General features: G+C 39.2%; 2 protein-coding genes across 2 annotated transcripts in view; both read left to right on the forward strand.

Moving 5' to 3' along the window:
- LOC135802723 (Krueppel-like factor 7) overlaps window positions 1–9291 on the forward strand; it is a 34075-nt gene extending 24784 nt beyond the window's left edge. Inside the window, exon 3 of the mRNA XM_065316338.1 lies at window positions 3066–9291. Within this exon, the coding sequence (XP_065172410.1) occupies window positions 3066–3241 (176 nt within the window). The 3' untranslated portion in view covers window positions 3242–9291. The remainder of the gene's footprint in view (window positions 1–3065) is intronic.
- Window positions 9292–11926: 2635 nt separating this feature from the next.
- Window positions 11927–20079, forward strand: part of BtbVII (BTB-protein-VII) — a 29239-nt gene continuing 21086 nt past the window's right edge. The window contains exons 1-2 of the mRNA XM_065316333.1: window positions 11927–12142; window positions 19301–19392. The gene's annotated coding sequence lies outside the window, so the exon portion shown is untranslated. The remainder of the gene's footprint in view (window positions 12143–19300; window positions 19393–20079) is intronic.

Consider the following 20079-nt stretch of genomic DNA (forward strand, 5'->3'; position numbering starts at 1 on the left):
ATATATTCAGCAACATTTGCAAAATCAATTCAGTTAGAGACACGTAATCAAAATTCAACTCAATTTACTCAAGACTTAGTCGTAATGATTGCTGTTTTTCTTTGAAATTGAATAGCGTTTTCTTGCACGCGCGGGGATGCTTTACAATTAAAACGTAAATTAAAAACAAAGCTTGCAGTTTCAAGCGCGTCCCTAGAAACCAGTCCGAAACTGGGAGGAAATGAAGAGAATCACGAACGTTTTCCTTCCCCAAAGCTTCAGGGGAAACCTTGGTTGCTCGCCAGCCCGTTCCCTCATCGTATTACATACGCGCACAGTGCTCAGACACGCGAAGAACAAGATGAATCTCTCACGTAATGAAACAAAAGCGCGCTAGAAGTCCTTTCGGTTCGGACAGGAGGGCAGGAAGAAAAGATTGATGCGTTCGTGTTTCATCCGGTCCTCTGCCGTCTGCTAACTGCAACAAAACGTAAAGACGTAATAGTAGTAGTGGTTGAAGGCCGAGGTGGATTCCAAAAATTAAAAGCAATTTTTGTAGCAAAAAAAATATTGCAAGAGTTTAAAACTCGGAGAAAATCAATACCACTGACGCTTATATACAGTGTGATATGGCGTATTAGGATGCTGAGATGAGGGCGGATGTAGGGGTGTGAGGAGCGAGGTCAAATCTATTTTCCTCTTTGCTTCCTCATGCATCGAACGTCGACCATCGACATTTGCCAACAATACAATGCACGCCGAGCGGGCACTTCTATCTAATCAAACGATATGCCCGCGTGCAAGCGAGTGTGGACCAGCCTCGGTCATTCGGTCATACAGTAAAGTGTACTCTTTATTCCCGCGCACTCGGTGCGGCAGGCAGGCAGCATGCCTGAAGAGGCAAAGCAGAAAGAGCCGAATTGAAATCGGGAGGTGGCGTGTGGAGACTAGAGAGCGCAGACATGTAGGTACGAGTGTTGGTCATTGCTATGTCGAGTGGTGGAGTGTGAGTTCTGGGGGGAAGGTGGACAGCTTCAAAAGCAACGCTCTGCTGGTTTTAACATGCAACATGCACTTGCATCACTCTTGCGTGGAGGAGATAAAGAGCTGTAACCGAATTGTTCAGAATCGAGCGAAATTACAATGGAGTACACGAAAATACAAATGGAAGATTTCATGTCATTCCCAAACAGAGAACTAGATTAAACCTACAATTGTCACATAATTATTTTTGCACATTTAGATATTTCTGCTTTTGAATGTGCTCACAATAAAATTTATAGTGCTGCCAATTAAATTCTGCATCCAATGATCTATTTACTTTGAAGGATTCATCCAACAAGCGTAGGTTATATGCTGTCTTGGTAAAGTTAGCGCATCATTATCTGTTCTGGCTGACAAATTGCTTCCCCATGCGTCACAACATAATTTTTGTGTGTTCAAAACATTTTTGAAACGTATGAATTTAGCGTCGCACCGAACATCACGTTTCCGTCCCTCTTTGCTCTACAACCCTCTATCCGTTGCATTCACAGACGAAACTTTCCAAGCAAAGAAAATTTCGTAACATATTCAATTACGAAACTGAAACTCACTCCCAAACACGGCGCTAAGAACCCAAACCCTCTCTCTCTTTGCTCGGTGTGTAGTCAGTGCGAATGCGGTGCCCGTGTGCGTATCTTTCGAAAATCCGCCATCCCCGCGTTTCAACTCCGCGTACTCGAATTCGGTAAACTTTCAAAATAGAATTTCGCTCGCCGCACGCCTAACTAACATACTCGACTTGAGCGCTATTCGAGCGCGCGCCCACAGCATTACACACTCACACGCTTGCATTGACATCCACGCCGACAGGAAAATTGGCTACGATTCCATCTCCCCGCACACTCTTCGAGCATTGCCATCATCGAGTAAATAACTTTTAAATGGTCCTTCGAACTTTTTTATTATATTAGTTTACGTTGAATTTGCTGAATGTTAAGCGTGCCGTGCCGTCTTTTTTTGTAATGCTTGAGTCAAATCATTGGTCCTTGAGGTGGTTCCGTATCAATTCGTGATTCGTTACGGCAATTTCATCCGCATTGTGGTGGAAATATTATTCTTGTTTGTTTGCCGAGTTGAAAGAACTTTAAATTTCCTACTAGGTATTTGTTTAGTCCTGTTGAAAGTTTGTTGGTCACCAGTTTCCAATTTGAGCTGAAATAGAAGTGCCGATCATTACCCTGTACTTGTGCGGTACGCCTCGGAACTATAAAAGGCTTAGGGCGATTTAAGAACTAACCGTCGCGCGCTCAACTTTCGGGCATTCCATTGAATCCTCCTCGAGCGTCGCTTTGCGGACGAAGCGGTTCGCAACTCGGAAGCGTTCGCGGTATTGGACGAAACCGCCGAAACCATTAGACGTGGTCATCATTTGATTCAAAGTGGGGTTCTAACCACTATTCTATCAATTTTGCTGAGGTTTTTTGTTTGTTTTGCCTAAAAAAAAACTAGCATTATTGTTCATTGTCGTAAGTTGAGTTGTTTGCGAGGCATCCTTGGAAGTTTATATCGTCCTTGGCGCACAATGTCGAAAACGGTCGGTTTTGGGAAGGCGAGGATATATGCGACGCCATGAGGAGACACAAGGAGGGTACTTAAGGGTTACACACTCTTTATCTGCGCACGGGCAATTTAACAAATACAGCGCCGCCGCTCTTATTCCCTTATTCTCGCATTCTGGGCTCGAAATCGGGCTCGATAGGAGCCAACCATCCAAGCAGGAAAAAAGAAATGGCCCAACCGGAGGACGAAAAACAAAAAAACGACGAAAATAGATTGCGTTCTCTGTGACCCTTGGAAATCAATAAAGTGCAAAAACATGAGTGTGCACATTTTACACTCTTAAGTTAACGCACTCACAATTTGATTGTCCCGCCTACTACTTCAGTTCATCAATAGAGAACAAAGAAGTGATAAATTTTCGTATTTTAAGTGACATTTTGTTGTGTGAAACTTGAGGAAGGTCGTGGTGGTTATGGGCGTTAAAAATAATCTTGTTTTACCTGATGGTGATGTTAATTTGCGTGTTTCCTTTGTGATTGCAGGTGAAAAGCCGTACAAATGCACGTGGGAAGGCTGCGAATGGCGGTTCGCGCGCTCCGACGAGCTAACGCGCCACTACCGCAAGCACACCGGCGCGAAGCCGTTCAAGTGCCGCCATTGCGACCGCTGCTTCAGCCGCTCCGATCATCTCGCGCTACACATGAAGCGTCACGCTTAAAGCGCCGCCGCCGCCGTAGAAGAAGTGCCGCTCCGGAGCGAAGAGGGCGTCCGCCATCACATCACTGCCAGTTACCGCTAATTGTACATATTTACAAACACACTTAAAACAAGATGCAGACGCGCGCAGCACGGCCGAACATCGAGTGTTTCATCAATCTGTGGAAAAGACACAATATATTGTAAAAAACATAATGATAAGCACAAGAACAACGGAATGATGGCTACGGTAGGAGCGCATTTCTAATAGCGTGCAATGATGCCAACACATTCGAGACGTTCGAAATTATGTGATGATGTGTTACATCAGTGATGGTCATTCCTGTGATCGACTTCGTTCTCGGCTCATCCTGCGTGAGAGAGCCAACGAGATTAACATTTAAGAGAATAAGAAAAAAAAAAACAACACGTACACAACGTACACAACTTACATTAAAAGAAATAAAAAAAACAACTAACTTTAGCTGATGAAAATTTGAAGCATGAAGAAAATCCATAAACATTACATTTAATAAGAATTTAACATTTAAGAAGAGCATTTATATTAATTATATATTAATTACAAATTCATTATTACATTTAATATGAAGAAAAAATGCAAAAAAAAAACATCTCAACGTTTAACTTTTAGCGTTTTTGAAACATTTGCAACAAGGACACTAATTCATCTCTTCTCCTACAGGAAGAAAACGAAAAAAGGAAAGAAATTAAAAGATGTAAGATAAAGATACAGACAGATTTAATATATTTCGAATTTCGATCGATTTCACACATTCGATTCAATTCATTTTTATATTAGGTATATGAAAGCAGATGTGTATAAACAAAAGGAGAGATTTATATTTTAAAAAATTTATTACGTATGATATGCAAAGATGGATGTGGGAGGATGTTGTGGAATACTTAAAAGTACAACGTGCTTTCGCGACCAAGTCGTGCCCCCCCTGCCGCTTCATTTCGAACGTTTCTCGTAGTGATAGGCATACATAAAAGCAAACATGTGTTCAATTTAATTATTATAAATAATTCGCGCTAGTTGTTTAGGCTTAGTGTAAATATATTCCCCTTCTACAGTTTAAGCAGACTCTAAACGGGCGGTTTCATTTAACTCGAGTTCAAAGCTTATTAACTTATTAATATTATTGGCCAGTAATTGAAATTAAATCGATTTACCAAGTCAATCATATTAATAGCGTTTAAAGCATTTAGTCGACTAGAGATTGGAATGCATTGAACGGTATTAATATGATTTACTGGAAAATCACAAAAAACGTAAAGAAATTAACAAAATTGTTGAGAATTTATATATCTAGGCAAATATTTATCAAAATTTGAAGCGTGGACGCAATGATGGCGTTGTTAGGAAATTTTATCATTTGAAAACTTTACAAAATTTGACACACGATGTATACTAGAAGGAAACGCGCAGTTTTCTTGTTAAATAAAACAATTATTAACGATTAGAAGGAACAAAACAAACAAAAAATAATTTGTAGCAAATGAAATCAAATGAAATCATGCGTTGCATGATGATTTGTTGCTTTGGGCTTTGAGCTTTTGCGCTTTTTCGGCTTGCGCTGATTGCTTTCGAAATTTATTATGATTAAGATTAATTACACATAATTAGTATGTAGGATTCCGAGAGCAAACAAAGAGTCAGAACGTTTTTATATTTTTATAGTTTACGATTAGAGATTTTTATATTTTGGAGTTTTGTTAGTTTGTGTAAGAGATTTGTGCGGACGACTACGAAACAAATTGAATGCTGGTTTTCGCAACGATTCGAAGCAGTATTTGGAATTTCGATAAACTGTGCAATAAAAACTTCTCTTTTTTTAATAGATCGAAAGCTAAACAATAGATTCAATTATTTTACAGTGCAATAACGTTTATTGAATATTTTTTCGAATCGGTGCGAAAACATGTTGAGAGCAAATAATTTTAACAACTGTTATGCCTGTTTTATTTGTGTATTTTATGTTTTAATTCTATAGACGCGTTTATATTTTTTTAAACTCGTTTTTCAAATTTTATTTTTATTTCTCAAAGTAATTTTTTGTATGAAGCGTGTATACTTTTGTAAACGATTAGCTGTAAGCTCTTTTACAAAGAATTAACGAAACCAAAAATGAAACGAATGAATTTGTGCTTCCAGAACATTTATAAAAACAAATTCATTTCTCATCAAATGCACGGAGGTGACTAGGAGAAGAGATGAAAGCTGATCAAACGAGTATATAAAAAAGAAAAACATAATGAAGAAGAGGAAGAAGAGAGAAAACAAAAACAAATCTGTTACGTTTAGTCATATTAGCTGTTTAGGTAGAATCCGTACGAATGTGTCAAAAGTATTAACTGAAGACTGTGCATACAAAAAATATGGCGCACATCCCCGCCGGATACTAGGCTAAATATGTCACTGTTTTATATATAAATTGCATAAAAAACGAAATACAAAAAAACTTCCCCCAACGCGTTTTGGGCGAGTATAGTAGCGAAGTGAACAAACGAGTCAGACGGACACGGATGGACAAAATCAAAATGAAATTCGATCAAAAAACAAACAAAAAACAACAACAACATAACACTCACACGCATAATATACACACTTCAATACACTTTTAACAAAAATGAAAAGCATTTTAAGCTCTGGTCCCGGACGTACTATACGCAAGGCACTCTGTGGGTCCACGTTGTATTGACGTCCGTGTAGGAAACAATGGAAAACAAGCGACGTAAACGTAATTAACATTAATCTTTAATCTTTAAACAAAATGTAATTTGAAGGAAGAAAAAGTATTATAGGTAATTATATTTTTGAGAAAGTGACCTTGGATATAAATTTTTTCAAGAAAAACGAAACGAATAATAAATTTTGCAACTATTGCAAACACGCAAATGCTGTGCAGTCGACACACTCACACACGCAAAGAGAAAAAAACAAATTAAAACAATTAAATTGTTGAATTGATATTTAGACAAAAATTGATCGAGCATCAATCATGCATGAACGACGAACGTGTTTGAGGCGCAATGTTCGCTACAGAAATGAAAGCAAATTATGCAACGATTAGTCTTTGTACGCAAGTGTATAAATTAAAATTTTTCGATAATGATGACCGCATTGATAGCGTATACTTGAGATTAGTTTCATTCATTCATGGTTGGATGCTTACTTAGATGAGATTTTATTCGTATATCAGTCGACTGGAGTTTCACTCTTTCCTTGTAAGCTTTGCTGCAGAGATCCACTTGTGAATTGAGCCAAATAATCAAATGAGTTGAATTAAACGATTTCGTTGAGCGCGATAAACATGATAAGGCAAAATTAGTTAGGCGATAGCACGTAAAAGAGTACGATTGATAAGATATCTAGTGAAGTAACGAGTTAGGTGGTAATTATTATAAAGATAACAAACATTGTGATATGAGGGTGATTCGAAACAAAGCAGATACAGAGAGATAAGGTTTATAAACTAATTTAATTAAAGAAGTAAAAGAGTAGCTAAGCGCTAAGCGAACAAAACACTTAACTTAAAATGTATTATTAAATTTATTGTAAATGTGTGTGAAACTTAGGAGAATATTTTGCATTCGAACAGCAAGTTTATACTTTTGTTGGCTCAATTTCCAAGTGGGTAGTCAGAAATTACATCCTTATAAAAGAGCATTCCTTCTTGATGCATTCTATATTTCTACTCTCTACTTTGCCGCCGCCGCCCCTCTTCCCAGAAGTTGTAAGCCCGCCAGATTTGTAATTTATAAATTTCCTTCCTCAAATCGCTCAGCCGACACCACTCACATTTGATCGAACACACTCGAAGTTGAAAACTTGGATAGCGAACAGCGATAAACCAGAGAAATGCAAGATTACATTAAGCAAATTTACTCTAGTGCGTATATTTAAGTAAATACAATGTGTGCGAATGCGGCGTGTGTGGCTGACGACAAGAAAGAAAAAAATAAGAAACGATTTAAATTATTCTGTAAATGTGTACGTTTTTTCGAATGTGCGAGAATGTGCAAACCAACCCCCAATGAGTGTGTAAATGCGGACAAAAGTAATAAGTGAAGCAAGAAAAAATGCAGAAGAATCGATTTAAGTGTTTATGTATTTGTATAGATTTTTAGTGTTGACATATTTGATGATAAAATGATTGCGGGACGATGATGACGATGATGATACAGACGAGATGGCAGAAGAATGATGCATTTTGTACAGCTGCATGCTTTGTTATGATTATAAATTTGAGACTCTTTCGATTCCGATTCGATTCTGTCGTTCATTCATATTCTCTAATTCAGCTAACAACTTATCAACTTAAACGGCAACAACTAAATTGAACCTGCTTGAAATTTGACGCGAAAAACTCCATAAATATCTTCCAAGAACACAAGTCAAGCAATTTTAGCGACTTGACATTTGATATTGCACTTAAAAATCCAGTTCAACGTCAAAGTTCAACGCATAATTGAGAAACAGTTGCAGATTTCATTTCGGTCAGAATTCGCATTCAAATAATTTCGAATGAAATGATATCAGAAGATCGACTTATTGAATGCAAACCTATGCGCGTAAAGTAAAATTCACCTTGATGTTCACGAATCCCTTTATGAAAAAAAACCACCCTCTTAATTACCTAAATTAATGATGAAGCGTAACGAGTAACCTATAATGAATAAAATACAAGTAAAAATAAATCAACACAAACTGTGAGGTGCGGAATTGATTTTTGTACAGTTTTATATGTTCAAAACGAGCGATCGAGCATCACCGACAAACCAAACCTACGATTGTCATTGATAATGCTAAGATGAATACATTTAACAATAATGACATTCATTCACACACGCGATGAGCAAACAAACGAAGATAACAGTAGTTTTACTACCTAATAATACCTAAATAAAGAATAAACTGATTGGTATCATTTGCTCGTACGGAAAATAGTCAAGTAATTCATGATAATTCCTATTTGAAACTTTTCTTCCTATTACTCACACACGCAAATTGTACAACAGTTTTGTAAGATAATTCATATTTTTTGTAACTTATTTTTGTTATAAACAAACGGAATTCGTAAGGGATTGTAAATGTGACATTAATGTAACAAACTAAACATTGTGAGAAACCATACACGTGAATTTTATCGAAATGATAAACAAATACATTGATTTCTGTTCATTGCCAGCGGACAACAAAATATTATTGTTAGTAACGATAAGTACACCAAAGTTGTCCTATGTAAGCATAATATTTCTAATTTAAAAAAGTATTTAGTGCCATATATGAAATTACGTCAATATTGCATTCGCCATTGAAACGATTTCAGTGTTTTTATTCAATTTATTTTACGCTTTTGTGTTTAGTGTTTCCGTAATAAAATGTTATTTATTAAGGCCGTTGGCAATGCACAGAATGAACATCGAAACACATGACGCCATCTAGATTTTAACTGCTGGCGCCGTCTGTCTGTCGATAGCTGACAATGTGCGAACACAAACGATGATCAATGACGAGAGCGTGAAAAAAATCGAAAATCGAGAATATGATATGTAAATGTAATTATAGTTCACTATCTGTGTATATTATTCATTCGAAATCGTCATGTCAGTTGTTCTAGGTGTACGATTATATCAAGATAACGAACATTTTCTTCACACATACACGCATTACACACTCGATTTTTCGATTCGATTATTCGATTTTTACCACTCACACTGTAAATGAGAAAAAAACAAGAAACTTAACCAACCAAGAAACAACAATGTCGAAGATGAATGACATTGATACACACGATGATGAGATGAAGGATGACGAAGACGATGAAAGAACGAAGATGGATACAAATTATTATTATTATTACATTAATTATAATTATTATTATAAATGTGCGACATCCGAGTGACGTGAGGAGACAGACAAAATGAAGCAGATGAATGGTGATGATGATTACGATGATGAAAATAAGTCGGCCGAGAGATTTCGTACGCATAGCTTGTATTTCCGCTCAGTGCAAAAATAAACGTACGTTCCTGTTAAAAATTTAACCGCTGGTGTTTTAATACAACCCTCAATCTGCCGACACCCTCTCCGCCAGATGACGCTGTTATCGGTAGTTTTTTTTAAGTGGAAGGTAAGTGCATCATGGTAACGGAACAGCATCCGGTTTATTTTGTTCGGTGTTTTCCGCTTTCGGTTCGAGGTTATTAATTATTCCAAACCTTTGATCCCGACCGGAAATTGAAATATTGAAACATCGAAATGTAAATGTGAAATACAAATTTCAGCCCACTGCAATAATGCGAATCGACGAGATATGGAGGTGGGGAGAAGGGGCGAGTGGGCAAACTCTTGAACTTTATTAAATTTCCAATTTGTATTCGTTGCCGTCATCCGCCCGCCGATATCGGTTAGCAACGAGCGCCGCGAGATGTAACTCTCCAATTTGGCAAACGCAGAATTTATTCCGTGTTTTCTCCCCGTGCTTGTTTGTGTCCCGGCGCGGGCGGCGCGTCGCGCTTCTTTGTAATTGATTGAATTTCTAATTAGTTTCGTTTTTGCCAATTAAAATTCTCGGATGAAAGCTTATGAAGGCGGCAAACTTTCCGGAAGCAAGTTCGTAAAGTAAGCAACGCATAACAAGGGACCGGAATCAAAATCTCGGATAAGTGCAGGCTCAGAGCGAAAAATTAGGGTTAAAGATAAATAAAACTCACAAGAAGTACCAAGCATCGCCATCTATTAAACAATATGTTAGAATCTTAAAACAACCGATCATTATTGAGTTTCTTTTTTGCTATAAAGCACAAAAAAGTTTTTATTTTAGAATAGGAAGGCAGATAAATAAGATAAATGAAATAGATTACGGTGAAGTAGCAAAACCGAAAAAAGTTTCAGCATTTTCGAGCATTCTGAGGGGAATTTTCCGAACCGCAACTTTAAAACCAGAAAACACTACCGACTACGCAGGGACGCAAACAAAACAAGAAATAAAATGAAATGCACGAATTGGGGTAGAAAACTTTAGATTTTTACGCGGATTTGCCTAACTTGTGACGTGTCTGCGCTTATTTTGATTTATTTCGTTTGTTTTAAATTAATCACGAACTTGATGCGAACGTTAGTGATTTATTTGCTTGTCGATACTTTATTTCCACATTGTTATCATTTTTAAATCTAAAACTCGCAATTCCAGTTTTGCTTTAATATAAAATACTCTCAAATCTTATTTTTTGGTGGGAGTTCGGATGCGTAGGGGAGAGCAGGTAGGATTCGTACATTTTTACTTGACGCCATATTAAAACTAAACTATATAATATATTCGAATAAGTTTAATGTCCCTATATAGCCTATATATCTGCCTATAATTATAGTATGGTACAGCTCCGTCACAAATCACACAGACAGAATTATGATCAGTTTTCCAAAATGGAAATCGTACGAAAGTATTAGGTATTCATAGGTATCATATAATATGCATTTGCTTCCATCCATTTTTGTTGCAACTCCCAGGCTTCCTTCTGGTGCACCTGTCATAAAGTGGTCCTTGAAGTGAACCCTCGGGAAGATAAATAGTGGTGGAATTGTATTACCACTAGCTGAAATTATTCCTCCAAATGTAACTAGTTCTCCCCTCTCTGCTGACACAAGTTGGCCTATTTGTTTTTGATTCTTTTCAGCTAAAACTTTAGGTGTGCTCAGCACTGTGGAAATTCCGGACTCATCAAAATTAAAAATACGATCTGAAGTAAATTTGTACTTTGTTAGAACCTTTTCAAGGTTATTATAAAAATCAGTTACAGCAGTCTTGTTAAAAGCAAATGATCTAGCGGCGCTGGTATTTTCAGGCTTTCTAAGACTCAGGTTTCCGTTTCGCCTGCGGAAACTATCCAACCATTCTTTACCAGCCATTTTATTATGATGCCAACTCGGATGAAAATTAAGCTGATTGGCTTTTGCAAACTCATATGCCAATTTTCTGACCTGGATGATCGTCAGACCGTAGTGCATTTTGGAGCATTCAATAATGTAATTGTTTAAAAGGGCTTCCTCCTCAGTTGAAAACACCTGATTTGACGTAAACTTGGAAGTGAACGCACGGGTAGGCATATTTTCGGCAGCTTCTTGTTGATGAAACTTTTTCAGACGACTTTCGAGTGTTGTTGGTTTGACGCCATATTTTTGTGCAGATTTTCTAATAGATAATGTCTTATCCAAAACTTCTTTTATCGCCGATTCTATTGCACCTTCATCTACCTCTCCCGTCCTCGTCCCCTTTTAATATATATTCGCGGCATGGTTCTGTAACAATATTAGATTTTACTGAAAAATAGATACATTTAAATGTCCAGTCAGGCACGGGAGCATTCGTACACGTACGAATCTACCCCACCCCTACCTGTACGAAGGTTCCCCAACACCAAAAAACAATTAATATCGAAAATAAAAATAACCGTGACGTCTCACCCCGCGAGTAACCTATGCGTGCGAGTGGGTCTCACGCACACAAACACAGACCTGTCAAAGTATTCTACAGTGGTAGGAATAAGGACTGTACGAATGCTCCTACTGTACGAATCCTACCTGCTCTCCCCTACGTGACCTGTGTGCAGCAGGTTTGTTTATGGCTATCGACGGGTACGCGGTAAAACGGTGCACGCGGTGTGCGTCTTCCGACTTAATTTTAATTGTGATATCGGACAAAGTATTAATATAGATTAGTGTATATCATTCGTAGTTTTGATTCTCTTTCATTTGATATATAAATTATCATTCAGACTATAGCGGTTTACGCATAATCTTTGTAAATAAAATTTTGCATAATCTAACCTCAGAACAAAGTGCGACATGTGTTTGTGCAGTGTTCACTGGACGAGAGCGCAGCACATCATGAACATTGTAAGTACAAAGTGAACAAATTTTGATAGTTGTGTTTAGAATGTTTTTGACACGATTTCTAAGCGTTGCATCCGATTCGGTTCACATTCAATACCGACCTCGCTTGCCACCGACAATTCCTCGCCAACCTGGAATAAAATAGAATGCAATTCGTGCTTTCTTCCGAGAACGCGTTTTTGCTCAGCTCCTTTTCAGCTCGTGTTCGTTTTCATTGTACGCTGAGATATCTAATAGAATATTTGAGGTCCGTATTTCTCACAAGTCGCACACGAATATATTGAAAAAACCTTTTTGCTCCACGAATCGTGAATCTGTCACGAATCTTCGAATTGTGTCTTCCGCCACAAGCAATACGAACCCGAAACGAGATTGGAAACGAGCGTCGCATACATAAACCCGGTGACCACTGGCCGGGGGGCAAACTCCTGCACCAGCGGTTCAAAGTGAAATTTTAAAGTTTAAAAAGCCCGGCTTTGCGTGGCGCCCGTAAAGTGTGGTCAACGCCGGAGGAAGTGACAACTTTTCAAGCGTGGACGCCACAAAGAAGTTTTCCCAGCAATAGCAATCACCCTGTGTTGGAAATTTTAAGGATTCCGTGGTGTCCCGGCTGGAAAAGTTGTTCTTTTGGTCGTGTGGTTGCTCTTTGCGCCTTTCTTAGCAATTCATTCATTCATTCATTCGGAATCGAAAAAAGATTCCTTTTTGCTCGTTTTCTTTTAGTTTTCCATTGCGTCCACGTGTGCGCTTGCGGTTTGCTTAGTCTTCTCGAATCCTGAGATCCTTCGATCGCCTCGATAGATAACAAAAGGTCCTTCGATTGCTTCTTTCCTTTATGTATCTTTCGGTATTATTTCGTTCTCGTCCTGGCGCGGTCGGGAATGGTGGTGCGTGTGCACGTTAACGGTTTACTTACGGTTCTTCCGCATGGCCGAGGCTGTTCTTAACTATTTATGAGCGAAGCCTTTAACTAACCACCCCACTTCCTTCTTCGAAACTCGTGTGCGAGTTTTCTCCTGGTTAAAAACTCGGAATTTTCTGACCCATTTGCTCGATCAACCGCGTATTGAGATATCGTCTTACGATGCCAATTCCAATCACAGAAATATCCAGAATTTAATTTTTGATCAAAGGCTCGGCTGAAATTGTGAATCTGTGAAAATGCAATATAAAACAATAAAAGCCAAAAGCGCATCTCGGGGAGCCAACAAAGATTTCAAAGACGCATCGAAAGTCGTAACGCGATTAAAGCCCGACCGCACTAAACCAATGCGAGGAGGCATTTCTTCTGCTTCTCCAAGTTTGCGCCGGGGCGACTAACACAAACTAACGCTCGCAAGATAGATAGACGCACGTATTGAATGGAATGGCTTGCGCGCAAACCGGAAACGACGAAATTTACTAAGAATCTCCGCAGTCGGGAGATCCAAAGTTACAGCCGAGCTGGGCAGCGTCCAAATGAAATAAAAAAGATAAACACGAGCGCACGAATGAAGTAACGAACGCCGGGAGCATAAATCCAATTCGGCTATAATAAATTTTTCGTTTGGTGCACTCTAAACTATTACCGAAATTACACAACTAAACCATCCGCCGCGAGGACCTCCAAATAAATAAATAAAACTGAACGGAAAAAAATCACATCTTTGCGCTGAAATTCAGATTCAGAACCCTTGTAATTATCGAAAACTAGTCTATTGAGTTATTTTAAAGTTAGTTCTATAAACTCCGCAACTCACGAGTTTCTTCAATCAATTGCACTCTGTAATTGAAGTGCATTAGCATAGCCTTCTACCTGGGTAAATTCATGGGTGAACTCGCACCCGCCGAAGATACAATCTGAACTTTACGCGCTTTCGGCGCCCGAGTAGTAATATAAACATTCTTTGCGTACTTTACATGCTGGGGACGAGGGCGCACACGCCAGAAAGGATCGAATGTACTTTGTAAACTTTCGGCTCGCGCTACACGGCAATAAAAGACCGTGCGCAATATTAAAACTTAACGCACACTTTATAAAGTTATTTTAATTAGTCCCGGCCAATGGCAAACGGCGTGCGCCACTATTATTACACACATTTGCCTGACTCTCACGCTTACCTGCGCTATAGCTTTGGATCGTTTCGAAAGCGAGATAACTTCACTTTTAGTGGCTTTAGTTTAATTTTAATTTTAATGTGAACCAACTCGAGATAACTAGTATTCCGGGCTTTATCGCTGCTCGTTTTGTAATGTGTGGTCATGCGAAGACGGGAGACTAATTAACATGCAAAAAGTACGTATCATGCTGGTTTGGTGTATTTTGTTGTTTGCTATGTCCCAAAATCATGTATATGCAAAATACAACTCACACCGTCAGACAAAGTGCAACAAATTTCAATTTGTACGTTCATAAACTTTGTAATATAAATTTAATGCCACGGTCGTAATATACTCTGCCGCTTATCGGCTTCTTGCCTGTTTTCATACCACAGCTAACTTTTTTTTGTTTATTATTACTTTTTTCAATAGTCAATTGTGTTTTTTTTTATATTTTGTAAATCAATTATATCTGACACAGTTTTTCTGTTTTTCATAAACTTTGTTAGTGATTCTAAGATTCTTTATTTAGATATTACTATCTTTGAAACTAATTCGACTAAATAACAATACACAACAATGAGCGTTATGCTGATGTGATGAGAGTGTGAATATGCTAGTGTATGCCGACGCGTCGGGAGGAAGCGTAATGCAATTATTAATATTGAAAATAATCGAATTAACGTGCATGCGATGTGCGAACGAATGCTCGTCGTGCGCGTGCACTGTGTATGTGTGATAATAATATTATCCATTGTGCATATTCAAACGTATTCAAACATCTCCTGACTGCAACATCATCATAACGATATTGCTCGCAGAGTACCGCCATCAACACATATTTATATATGCATATTCAAATTTATAGATATTTTTAAAACAATTGCAGCAGGGTTGAGTTGATTTTAAACTCGCCAAATTGGTATTGGTAAACGTTGGACATTTTGAACGTTAAACATTAAACACAGGCGCAGTTCAATTGATTGTGACTGTCGACCAACACAAAAAAAAACGCGACGAGTTGGATTGTAAGCTGAAAGCGTTAGTGGGGGAGTATACCGCACCCCTCGTTTAATGCCTGGCTCCGTTGTAGTAATATAATAGCGCTGAAATTTGTAAACGCAGCGTTTTCGCATTCGATTGTAATTGATGAAAATGCGATATCGATGAACACCGACGCTGGTGCATGTGACGTACATAATTTTTCGAGGTGGAATTGGATTAAATTGCGAAACGAGGGGGAAACGATTGACCAAAAAACGAGTAAACAATTGTTTATATATAAATACTAGACATAAAAAAATAGTTGTTATAAAATATTTCGTAGTTTTTGTGGCGTTAAAAGTCTATTTATGTTTTTGTGTTCGTCGGGAAATTTTTTGTCGGCGGGGTTTTAAAATGTAGAAACAAAGCCGTAAGCCGGAAGCGCCGATTGCAGCGCGAAGCGGAAGCGACGTAAAGGCAGCACGACGACGGCCGGGAAAACAAAAGCGAACAAGAAAACAGTTTTGTTGTGGTCATATTATTCTACTCGAAGGCGGCTGCCGCACTAAAACTTGCGACGCGAACAAAGACACGCGCAAAAACTCGCAAAAATAGTGAACAGCGAAAACAAGATTTTCTCATCTTCCACTCACTAGTAAACTCACTACTAAGTCGCCGCATTCATTCTGTGAAGTTAAACTGAAAGCTTTAAACTTAAACTGTAAGGACAAATGACAATAGCTTCAACTCTGCTTGTAAAAAGAAGAATTTTGAAGTTTTTACTTTAAATTCAGGTTGTAGTCGGCGGTAGGGGTTTATTTTGGTATTTATGCCAATGAAAATAAATAGTACTTATATTTAAAACGTGAGTAATGCTTTCAGTTTTGATAACATCGGTAAAAAAATAAAGTTTTTAACACCCTTGGCTGCTTTTTACAGTTATAGCATGCCACGTCTCGTCTCGTCACTGAGCCACTCAATAAGAATCTTTACATTGTTGCCGCCATCCCACCCCTTTATACTGCACTCGCATTTTGTTGTCTAGTTTACTTTGCTGGCTCGTCGTGCTTCACCAAACAAAACCAGCGGATACTAACAAGAGAATAACGCTCGTGTTTAAAGTATAAAAGTAGCGGCGAATATAAAAGCTGACGCGGTGCGATCGTGGGCGGAAAAAGTCACGAGTGAAGTGTTCGACGACGGCGTCGCGGTGTCATGGCGCTGGAGATAAATATCCTTGAATACGACCGCACAAGCGGGCACAGACGTTTACGGTCCTTGTTAGTGAAATCTGGTTAACGCGCGATAACGCCAAGAAGCGGATGTAAACATTAATAACGCAAATGAAAAAAATGTGCACAAAAGGTGAATTTAGGACAGAGAGGACAAAAGACAACACAAATAACACCCACACATAAAAGCATGTAATTTTCTAAGGCATTTTATTTGTTTAAGAAGCTTTGCTTTGTGTGCATTGAGTGCCCTTTGGGGTGTTATGGTCTAATTGGTTCAGTTGGAAGATTAAAAGGTGAAATTAATCTAAATAAGAAGCGAAATGAAATACAATTGCGAGTGAATTTACGTTATCCGCCCCAGGCGAGCGCGGTTTAAATCACCGCCGCCATCACCACCACCACCAATGCCGCCCCCGCAATTGATGTGAGTGTGCGGTATCCAGAGTAGACGTGCGTCATGAGGTAAATCTAGAAAAACTACCGACGATTTGTTTGAGTTTTAAGTTTCTGTATTTTTTTCTTTCTTTCTTTCTTTCTGCAAGCACTCACTGAATTATCCTAAGCAATTTGCTGTTCATAATTTTTTTCTTTTTAAGTTTACACTTCCGAATAATATTCTCTTGACTGCATTGGGGACGCACTAAATGAACGGACGAAAGGCAGGCCGTGTGTCTAGCAAAACGGGTTTTGGGTGGAGGCGCCGGTCGCTTCTAATCCTGTGATATATAATAGCGCTGGCATTGACTAACGTAAGCAATTAATCTCGAATTACGCGTAAGCCGTCGAGCGCGCTCCGCGAGACTGCGTGCCGTCTCTCTTCCGGCGGGTTTGCCGCCGCCGCCGCCACCGCTGCTGCCATGCAACTATACAACTATGAATACTCTGAAACGAAGGGGTGCCTTTCGGGAGCACCTTTGCGCGCGCGTCTCGTCCGCGTTTGACGAAACATCAAGCGTCACCAAATACCTTTTACGCAACGTCTGCTGCACGGACGAAAATTTGGGGTACAAATTTCTAAGGTGGTTACGGCTATTCATGCAGATTTAAATGAAGTTGATTATGTTAGAGTTGAGATTAAATGGGAAATTCTCCTGAACGTTTTCACACCCACATAAATTAGACTAAATTAATTGAGGAATAGGAAAAATAAACTATTCTAGTTTATATAAGTGTTAGGTAAGTTGGAATATGTGGGGAATTTTGTAACCCAAGATTTCCATTTTCTCGCTTTTCAGCCAAGCCGGGATTTTCCGTCCGGGAGCATATTGTCTTAAGCAATAAGTCACATGAATATTCAGCGCGTGGCGCGAAACGAACGCACCTGGCGCGTGAAACATTCAATTATTCGCAGGCACTTTTGGTGGGCGCCAGCCGGAAGTCAGTTTTACTCCACATCTTTTTTTTAACATTCACTCAAGTTTTGATCATAAAAAATAATCGGAGCTATAAAAAAACGAATATTATTCTATAGTTAAGCTAAAAACAATTTCCAAAAATGTTGCTGTAAATATTTTTTTTTGGGCGAGTTGTATGTTAATATTGCAAATACTCGTTGTAATTGTACGTGACGCGCAAGGAGTAAAAATAAATTGTCTCAGCGCGCAGCGCACAGACTTTCATTTATTTATCAGCGGGGAGTTGCTTGCATTCTTTATGCATTTGCATCTCTCACGTACCAAGCTTCACCAAGAACAACTCTTCGCCGAATGCGGCATCGGTGCATTAAAATTTTAAATTAGTTTTTTCCGTTTGTAAGATTATGTCGTTTACTTACATTTTCAGATAGCGTACATTTTCAACCAGGAAGCATAATTTTTTCGAAATAGTTGTGTTTGTTTTATGTGGCTCCATCTATGAGTCATTAGCGTTCACTCACAATACACCATACGGTGTTTTGCTGGCTCTAAGTGGCTTTTAAGTTTGTTTGGCGCAAACTAATCCATTAGAGAAAATTTCTTGTCGCGCGCATCTTATAATAAAGCCGTCAACTCGCACACGGTATAAATAAATAATTAAATAAGCCACCCCCGGGCCACCTTCGTCTCGGGCGCGAGTTATAGAGTGATGAGATGGCGATGTGCGGTGAGCACCGAATGCAATTATAAAACTTTTCGTAATAAATTAACACATCCCTTTATTCCATCCAGCGTCACACCGCCACCACCACTACCACCCCCTCGCCGTCCTGTCGACACTGCACACTCCACACGAGAGGCACCAGTTTGTAGCTTGCTGCCGCTACGGCTTTATTCTCTCCGTTTTAATTACGCGCAAGTAAATTAACTCTAACAAGTAACAATAATTAGTCCATACATGTGTATGCAGGCTTGGCCTAGCCGCCTCGGTCGTTTCTCTAGTCGTTATCCGAAAGCGTACGGGACATAAACTTCGCATATTATGTTCCACTTTCATACGACTCGACACACACTAGGGCTGAAAGGCGGACACACCAAACGCGACAAATGAATATTTCGTTTACATCTGCAGGAACACACTGTATATTTCTATCTTAGAGGTGGGCGCGGGGGCGAAGTGTGAGAAATGCATGTAATGTATGAAGGAGAGGACGAAGTACAAGTAGATAAGTTGCACTTTATGCGATTTATGCGTGCGAACGCCACTAACTCGATTTCCACAACATTTCCAAGTTTGGGGTGCGCATCTTCAAGAATCAACTCCTAAAACCTAACCGTACCGAGAGTTTTCCTCTAAAAGCCTGTATATTGCTAAACTTGTTTAATTTGATGCATATTTTTGTGTTGATGGTGTGTTGGTACTTATATTTGATTGCAACGCTGGTGCGGTGTAAAAAATCGCGCAAAAAGACAGTTCATTTATCAATTTAATCGCTCTAATTTTCCAGACGCGGGATTTTCTACCCCAACGCGTCTGCAGACCGTCGGCCGCAATGCTTACAATGAGCATTCTCCACCCCCAGTGATGTTTCTTGCGGCGGTGAGTTTTTAATTTTTTTTTATTAAAAATGATGCCATTTGCAAATTTGAATTTTTAAATTGTAAAACATTAACTGTGGCTTTTCCTCTCCCCTCGTTCTTGACTCGTTTGTGGTTGTCCAGTGTCGACCCACCGCAATAATCTGAATGAATTATTTTATCTACAGTGTGTAGAAAAACTGCAAGAAATTGTGTAATAATGTGTGGACACTCAAATGTGTTTTTCATTGTGACACACACTGTAGTTATACATTCAAATGTATATCATTTGTACGCATGGCGTTGCAAAATAAAAAAAGAACCATCAGAGACCACAACCGCCCGATGGTGGTCGCGATTCGCTGTGGCATCATTGAAGCATTCAGAGGGTAATAAAGTTATAATCCACGGGAATGGGGCACGCGAGGACGCGCGACGCCGGGGGAGCGCGTTTCATCGTTCGGAAGAAATTTATATTTATGCGAAAATTGCAACTTATCGTTGCTTCGCCGCTGCACACACACATACACACCCACATATAGAAAGTTTTATGCGTCCCGCCGACTGTTAACTCGCGCATGCAGCAATTCGACTGCGAACGCCGAATTGAACCGAAAACACCCCCATCTCGGCAATGACGCGCTCGCGGACGAGAGAAGAAAACTTTTGCCGTCGAATTTTCCACTCAAACTGCGAAACTATACGCGGA

Source organism: Atheta coriaria, unplaced genomic scaffold, assembly GCF_025399875.1.
Source record: "Atheta coriaria isolate IRGN ID8LTWV9N9 unplaced genomic scaffold, Caltech_Dcor_3.1 hic_scaffold_47_pilon, whole genome shotgun sequence".
Classification (NCBI taxonomy): domain Eukaryota; kingdom Metazoa; phylum Arthropoda; class Insecta; order Coleoptera; family Staphylinidae; genus Dalotia; species Dalotia coriaria.